The following is an 8,582-nucleotide window of genomic DNA, read 5'->3' as shown; positions in this document are numbered from 1 at the left end:
TTTGCACTTGGCAAACTATTTGTCTCTAGGTGACAGGAAACAGTCACCTGATACCCAGAGGTTCAGGAAGCCCTGATAGGGGTCTAGGGTTCAATTGAAGAGGCTGGTCTCCTATGTGCTTTTTGCTCCCATTTCTCCTTTACTCCCATATATGGAATCAGACAAGAGAATGTGAGTTTGAATGCTTTAAAGACCTCAGAGAGAGGAATGATCATTGCTAGGGATAGAGACAGGCAGGAAAGACTCTCTCTAGATTTGAAGCTGAGGTTTGAAGCATGTCTTGAAGAACTGGCAGTTCTAGCTAGGCAGAGGGGTGAAGAGAGACTTCTGGCCCTCACTGCCTAGTGTTATTGTTTTGTTTTCTTTTGCTTTTTTGGGTGGGGTAATGTGTTACATGACTTGACCAAGGTCACCCAGCTAGTAAATATCAAGTGTCTGAGGCTGAATTTAAATTCAGTTGTTCCTGACTTTAGGGCTAGTGCTCTATCCACTGTCCATGGGCAGGACCTGTGAGATCAGGAGTCCTCCTTGATTCATACAAAGTTGTCAGTTCATATTGTGAACAATGATTACAGAAATGTAAACTGAACAGAAAAATCCTAAGCTTAAATACTTTGGGATCTATAATGCCTGAATTTGCTACTTTAGAACCACTGAGAAAATACATTTCTCTCCCATCTTTGCATAAATGAGGGAGAAAAATGCACTTCTCCCATTTTTTTTAAGGAGGTGGAGGATGGAGTCTTATATTTTATCAGACTTGGCTGAATTGGTTGCTTTTGCTATTTTGCTAGTTAAAAGGAATGGGTCCCTGAGTAGGGCACATGGGAGGAATTTTTTTTTCTTTTTGAGATGAAGGTGATATAAAAGACAAAATATAAAAAGATTTTATTTTAAGTAAGTCATCAGAGGCAACATGTTCCTGTCACAGTACACATAATAAGTGCTTAATGATAGTTGACTGATTGACTCAATCTGCCGTTCTCTTTCTTTTCCTCACTCTTGATGATGTTTGTCCTTCATTCTCAAAGAAGACCATAACATCAGGGAGGTGTTGTCATGAGAAGCATGTGATTTGAGTGAGGGGGAGCTATGCTAAGTCACCAGCCTCATTTTCTCCTCCAGAGCTGTCTAGGTCCAGGTGGCCGAATAGGAATCAGGGATAAGTGACTTGCCCAAGGTCATACAGCTAGTGCTTTTTGGTTCTTTATTTTCAAAGAAGACCATGACACCAGGGAGTGATGACATGACAAGCACATGAATTGGATCTGAGTGAGGGGGTGCTGTGCTAAGTCACCAGTCTCACTTTCTCCTCCAGAGCCATGTGGGTCCAGTGGTCAAACAAGAATCAGGACCACTGAAGGTGACACTGAATGTGAGGCAATCGGGGTTAAATGATTTGCCCAAGGTCACACAGCTAGTAAGGGGCAAGTGTCTGAGTCTGGATTGGAACTCCTCTCCTCCTGACTCCACAGCCAATGCCCTATCCATGTACCCCTTAGCTGTCCTTTTCCTCACTCTTAGACAGGTTGAATCAACAAGTTGCCCAACTCTTGGACCCTCTCAGGTCATTCCCTCCCTCCTTCAGGGGTGAGGTTCTTGCTAAACAGGTGCTAATTCAGGGCAGAGGTGGAGGAAGAGGCCAAAGATCCCATTCTCCTGCTTTGGTGACCCCAAGGGCCATAAAAGGAGGAAACCCCGGGGTGGGGGGGGGAGGAGGGGGAAGGACTCAAGCTATTTTGTCTAAAATCTTGATCCGTGGCAGCTAGGTAGCATAGAGCACTGGCCTTGGAGTCAGAAGGACAGGAGATCAAATCCAGCCTCAAACACTTATTAGCTGTGTGATCTTGGGTAAGTCACTTCATCCTGACTGCCTCCCATCCAGGACTATCTCCAAGTGGTCCTGATTCCTATCTGGCCACTGGACCCAGATGGCTCTGAAGGAGAAAGTGTGGGGGGTGACTTAGCACAGCCCCCCCACTCAAATCCAATTCAAGTGCTTGTCATGGCATCACCTCCCTGATGTACTGGTCTTCTCCCAGAATGAAGGACAAACATCATCATCATCTTGATGCTCCGCCCTGGCCCGCTGATAGCGTGGGTCTAACGAACTTATTGGTGAATCCAAGGATGGAGAACCATCATTGATCTTAACTGACCTTCCCTGTTCCTCTGTCTCCCTCTGTGTCCCCCAGACGGGGTGGTGGTCTGCATGCTCCGCTTCCCCAAGCCCAGCAAGTACTGGGACACCGTGACCAAGATCTGCGTCTTTATCTTCGCCTTCGTGGTCCCCATCCTAGTCATCACCGTGTGCTACGGGCTGATGATCCTGCGCCTGCGGACCGTGCGCCTGCTGTCCGGCTCCAAGGAGAAGGACCGCAACCTGCGGCGCATCACCCGCATGGTGCTGGTGGTGGTGGCCGCCTTCATCATCTGCTGGGCCCCCATCCACGTCTTCGTCATGGTCTGGACCCTGGTGGACATCGACAAGAGGAACCCGCTGGTGGTGGCCAGCCTGCACCTGTGCATCGCCCTGGGCTACACCAACAGCAGCCTCAACCCTGTGCTCTACGCCTTTCTGGATGAGAACTTCAAGCGCTGCTTCCGAGAGTTCTGCCGGCCCTTCCGCCGGGGCCCGCACCGGGAGCCCAGCAGCTTCAGCCGGGCCCGGGAGGCCACCGTCCGCGAGCGTGTCTCCATCTGCTCTCCCTCCGACGGCCTGAGCAGGGCCACCTGACTAGAGCTGGGCCCGGCCTCTGGGGCAGCCCCAGGGGCCGAGCTCCACTCCGAAGTCACCCAGGTCACCACTACAGAGTTTTAGGGGGGAGGGGGGCTGCAACAGAGATGGGGGGACTGGAGGAAATCCTAGGTCTCATCTCTTTTGCCTCCCCCTCCATCCGGTTGAAAGTCACACCACAGTTCTCAAGGGGGTCCAACACCCTCGAGGCCAGGTCACCACTACAGAGTTTTAGCCAAGGAGGGGAGGGGGGCTGCAACAGAGATGGGAGGGACCTGGAGAAAATACTAGGGTCTCATCTCTTTTGCTTCCTCCCCCACCTCCATCCAAAAGAAATTCATAGTTCCCAAGGGGGTCCAACACCATTGAGGTCAGGTCACCACTACAGAGTTTTAGCCAAGGGGTGGGGCGAGGGGCTGCAACAGAGATGGGAAGAGGATGGAGGAAATACTACTTTTGCCTCCTTCCCCACCTCCATCCAAAAGAAATTCACAGTTCCCAAGGGGGTCCAACCCAATCGAGGCTTAGGTGTGTTTTTGGAGACCCCAGGGATTGTGGTTGATATTTCACCCCTTCCCTGTTTCTCTCACCACTTACCATCCCCCAAACCTTGGGAGTTTTTGTAGTTAAAGAAAAATTGGACTCCAGCTTTCTTGAAGTCCACCAGAACTTCTCTGGAATGAACAAGGACACAGTTCCCAAGAGGGTCCAACTCCATCAAAATTTAAAGGGTTTTTAGGGAGACCCTAGGGACTGTGGTTGATATTTCACCCCCTCCCTGTTTCCCTCACCACTTACCCCCCCCCAAACCTTGAGAATTCTTGTAGTTAAAGAAAAGGTGGTCTCCATCTGTCTGTGTTGGAGTTCACCAGAACTGATCTGGAATGGCTAAGAATCTTTACCTGGGTGGGAGATAGAAAGTCCCTGGAGGTCCCTGGAAGTTCTATCTTTTTGGGACTGGGTGAAAGGGTGGGGGGGGGGGCTCATTTAGTGCCCTCTTTTCTGGGAGGTGGTGAAAAAAATAATCTGTGACATTATCCCTCTAATGCTGGAATCTGTAGAAATCCTGTTCTCTTTCCTTCCCACCTCTTCCCTCCATACATCTGATGTCCCTTACTCATGAATTTGGTTTTTCCAGAATCACAGAATGACAAAAATGGAAAGGACCTCAGAGGCATCCAGTCCATCCTTGACCTGAATAACCACGTGTCCAATGAGTGATCATTCAGCTTCTTCTCGAAGGCTTCCAATCAAGGCAAACCCATCACTTTCTAAAGCAGTCCATTTCATTTGGGGACATCTCTGGAGGGCCTGACTTTTCCTCTGATGTCACATCCAAATCTGCCTATTTGTAACTTACCATAGGGATTACTTTTGAGGGTGGGGAGATTTGAAAGGAGATTTGAAGGAGAGAGAGAGAGAGAGAGAGAGAGAGAGAGAGAGAGAGAGAGAGAGACTGAGACTTTCTAGTTTGTCTCAGAGCTCATTTGTGGTTTTCTTGGCCAAGATACTTGACCAAAATAATGGTTTGCCATTTCCTCTTCCAGTTCATTTTAAAGATGAGGAAAGTGAAGCAAACAGAATGAAATGACTTGTCCAGGGTCACCCAGCTAGTGTCTAAGGCTAGATTTGTCTTCAAGTCTTCCTGAATCCAGGCCCAGTTCTCTATCCCCTGTACCATCTAGTTACCCTTTAGGACTCCCTGCCCCCTTCTTCTAGGCTTGCCTATCTATAACCTGTGAGGTCAGAGACCTTACCTTGTGACTGTCCCCATAACATTCCTTTCCCTTCATCATTAAATTACCAATGGCAGGAAAGGTAGGGAAAGGCAAGGAGAATCCCTGAGTTAGTGGTTACTGAGAAGATTTGATTTATTTTTTATAAGGCTAATGAAACCCTTAGATTTGCCCCTAACTTGCTACATGACCTGGCCAAGTCACTTTCCTTTTTGGAGCTCTACCTCTCCTTTCACTAAAAGGAGGGGTTTGGATAAGATGATCTTTTCATGTTCATAATATTCACTTCTGTGATTCTCTTTCCCCAGAGAACAGAATCTTTTCCCGGATTCTCTCCTCCCCCTTCCTTGTTCTGCTCCTTCTCCCTTCAGTCACGCTAACTTGGGCTCTCATGTTGAGGTGTTGCGCTGACATCCTTGTAAAAACAAATTTAATTTTCTTCCTTTTTTGGGACAAATTGAGGTAAATTGACATTTTTATCTCAAACAGAAAAAAAAATGTGAACAATCCACTTCTCCTCTCCCCTTGACAGTCATTTCCGTAGAACAAAAGCCTTTTTTTCCCTCTATATCTATGGGGCTGTCACTCACCTTTGGGTGCTCAGGGGGCCAAGCACCCTGGCTGGTGAAGGAAGACATGGCTGAATGCCAGGAAAATGGGAGGGCAGAGCAGCCTAAGGGGCAGGCAGTTGGTGGAGTCACCAGAGCTCTCTCACCCACCCACCCACCCCTCCCTATGTGTGGGGACTGGTTTTCCCCCAGATCCCATTATTATTTCCTGAGTATGGAGAACAGAGGAGCCTCAAAGAAACACTCGGAACTCTACCATATGGGACCTGGCTTTCATCAATGGCCACTTCCATTTGTAATCCGACCAGCTTCGGCCACTTCTTTGGTCTCTTTTCTCTGTCTACAGAAAGACAAGACTAATAACAACTCTCTCCAGAGACCATCACTCTTCTGGGGATACATGGACAAAGTAAACCTCCTGGATCACTGAATCCTGTGGGCTGAGACCCTAGGAAGAGGCTAAAACCCACCGGACTGGCAGCCCAGGGTCAGCATGGTGGAAGAAATAAATTTCTGAAGGGCTATGACTTTGCCCAAATCTGCTGCTTATAAATTGCACAGCTCAAAATAGAAATAAATAAATAATTAGATGAAAGGCCTGGCCTTACCTGAGACCAAGGGCCAGTTTAACTGCTCACCAGCACCAGATGTGCCTCTGCTGCTGGCTTTTCTTATGCTTCTCATTTATGCTATTCAAACTGAGGTAATTATCATGTGTGATTGGTCCTGGTTGTTCATTCCATTTGCTTGTACACATATACCTATTCTTTTCCTTCTAACAGCTCCCTTTCAATTTCTAGGAATAAGTTCAGGCCTAGCTTTCTTTGCCTTTGTGTGACATTGTTCCTTCAAATCACTATGACTTGGTTAAGTCACCTGAAAACCAATCTCTAGGATTTTCTGCCTAAGGAATAAATTTGAAAATTGCTCCCTAAGCTGGGAAGCAGGGAGTGGGTTATATAGAGTTAGTAAGGGTGGGCCACCCCCAACACTGAGGATTTGTCTCCTCCACTGTTGAACTATTGGGCAGTAAGTTGGAATCCCTCTTTAGAGCTTGGGATGAGCCAGCCACATTCCATGACTACAGTCATGCCCAAAGGAGCTGAAGAGACCCAGCTGCCTAGTGACTGCAACCCAGCCCTGAAAGCTTCCTTCCTTCTACTGATTATCTCTCTTAATCTAGCCATTCATTAACTTCACTGGGGAGTTATTATGCCTTTGACAAAAATAGCATAAAAGAGCTCATTTTTGATGCATTCGACTGGAGACCTCTTCCCCTGAAACATCAGTGACATGATGAACCTATCCCTGTTATCGAGCTTGGAGCAGGGTGGGGGGGGTGGAGAAAAAAAGGGAGAGGGGACAGAGACAGAAAGGAGAGGTAGAGAGGGAGAGAGAGACAGGAGAAAGAGAGAAAAAAAGAAAAGAGAGAAAGGGAGAACATGAAGAGGCAGGGGGAGAGAGGGAAATAAGGGTGGGAGAGAGAGGAGGGGAGATAATAGAAGAATTAGGGAGAGACAGAGAGAAAGGAGAGAGGGACAGGGAGAGAGAGGAGACAGAGAGAAAGGGAAAGGGAGGACATGAGAAAGGAGTGGAATGGAAAGGAGAGGGGCAAGAAGAATTAGGGAGAGGAAGAAAATAGGATGAGGGAGATAAGAGGGAGAGAGACAGAGGAGAAAGAGGAGAGGAGGCAGAGAAAAAGGAGAGAGGAAGCTGGAAGGAGAGACAAAGTAAGAGGGGGAAAGAGAAAGGGGGGGAGAGAGAGAGAGAGAGAGAGAGAGAGAGAGAGAGAGAGAGAGAGAGAGAGAGAGAGAGATTTTGTGTGTGTGTGTGTGTGTGTGTGTGTGTGTTTCCTTCTGGAAATGTGGCTTTTCTTTTATGTTCCCCTAAAGAATATGGACCCTTATCTGTGACTATAAATTGGAATTGGAGAAGATCTAGGAGATGAACTGGTTGTGTTTCCAGGGGTATGTGACAATAAGAATTGTCTTCAGGCTAAGGTCTCAGAGTGCATTTTGGAATATGCAGCACAGGTTTCCTGCATTATAGCAAAGCAGTTGATAAATTATCTCATACCATTCTTGTAGAGAAGATGGAGAGCTGTGGCTTGGATGATAATATAGTCAGAAGGATTCCAGTGTCAGGCACTGGGGTTCAATGAAAAGGCATTACCCTCAAGGAATTCCCAATCATACTCAGTACGATTCGTCATTAGTCAGGATGTCTACAGTGAAGAATCCCAGGGGTCTGGACTTGATCCTGTTCATGGATAAAGGCATAGATGAGCTGCTCATCAAATCTGCTGGTGATCCTGAACTAGGAGGGATAGCTCTCATGAGATGACAAAATCAAGATCCCAAAAGATTTTGACAAAATTTAATGATTTTAGGAAAAGTTTTTTCAAGCTTAAGATTAGGGAAGGATGGTGAGACAACAGCTATTCTGAGAGAGATCTGAGGGTTTTAGTGGACCTCAAGCTTGATCAGAGTCAATGGTGGGATATGTCAGCACAAAATTTAATGAGATCTTGGGCTTCATTAAGAGGTGATAATCCCACTGTTCTTTGCCTTCATCTGGAGTACTGTGTACAATCTGGGTGCAGTTGAAGAAAAAATAATTGATAAATTGGAGAGGGTGCAGAGGATAACTAGTGTGGTGAAGGGCTTTCAGTTCATGTCATATGCAGATCAATTGAAGAACTAGGAATATTTATTTTGTTTTTTATAGGAATATTTATTTTGGAGAAAATGCATAGTATATATCATGTACATGAGACACATGGTAACTATCTTCAGGTATCTGAAGAATTTTTATGTAGAGGAAAGGATGATGCATTCTGTTTGGTCCCAGAAGTTGTAACTAAGAGGAGAGAGTGGATTTTGAAGAGATAGCTTCTGGCTTGATATGAAAGGGGGGGGGGGGGGTGAATAACATCAGAATGGTCCAGAAACAGAATGGACTACTTGGAGAGAATGGTGGGCTATCTCCTAGGAGAGGACAGGATTTCAGAAGGACTTCAGTAAGATTAATGAAGACTGGAGAAGACTTTTGCGGGAGGTGGGATTTTAGCTTAGACTTGAAGCAAGCTAGGGAAATCAGAAGGCAGATAAGGAAGGAAAGCCCTTCAATGAAAGCTAGGAGTCCCATCTCTCCACACTCAGAGCTGGAGCTGGAGACCCTTCAAGGAACCTGGAGATATTCAGTGTCATTGGATTACATGCAGAGTACTTGGAGGGGTGTAAGGTCTAAGAAGAGTGGAGAAGTAGCAATTGTCCAGGTTATAAAGGACTTTAAATGCCAAAGAGAGAACTTTACATTTGATTCTGGATTTGCCAGAGAGTCACTAGAATTAGTTGAATAGTAGGGGAATGACATGGGGGACTTTAGGAAAATTTACTTGATGGTAGAGTCAAGTGGCACTGGAGTGGGAGAAGCTTGAAGCAGGCAGACCAGCCAGATGGCTATTGCAATAGTTCCGGCTTGAGATGATCACTTGTGCCAGGATGGTGAAAGTGCCAGAGGAGAGAAGGGAGCATATAG

General features: G+C 46.6%; 1 protein-coding gene across 2 annotated transcripts in view; it reads left to right on the top strand.

The window, feature by feature from the left end:
• Window positions 1–6,355, top strand: part of OPRD1 (opioid receptor delta 1) — a 67,709-nt gene extending 61,354 nt beyond the window's left edge. Inside the window, exons 3-4 of one of the 2 annotated variants that reach the window (XR_012474536.1) lie at window positions 2,196–2,800; window positions 3,876–6,355. Coding sequence is in view for 1 of the 2 variants with exons in the window: in XM_074217915.1 (XP_074074016.1) it covers window positions 2,196–2,737 (542 nt within the window). In the remaining variant the exon portion in view is untranslated. Of the gene's footprint in view, window positions 1–2,195 lie in introns of both variants that reach the window. The other variant, XM_074217915.1, reaches the window with a different exon arrangement.
• The last annotated feature ends 2,227 nt before the right edge of the window (window positions 6,356–8,582 follow it).

The sequence above is a fragment of the Macrotis lagotis genome, chromosome 1 (genome assembly GCF_037893015.1).
Source record: "Macrotis lagotis isolate mMagLag1 chromosome 1, bilby.v1.9.chrom.fasta, whole genome shotgun sequence".
Classification (NCBI taxonomy): Eukaryota; Metazoa; Chordata; class Mammalia; order Peramelemorphia; family Peramelidae; genus Macrotis; species Macrotis lagotis.
Note: the sequence above shows the minus strand (reverse complement) of the source record. Positions and strands in the feature narration are given on the sequence as shown.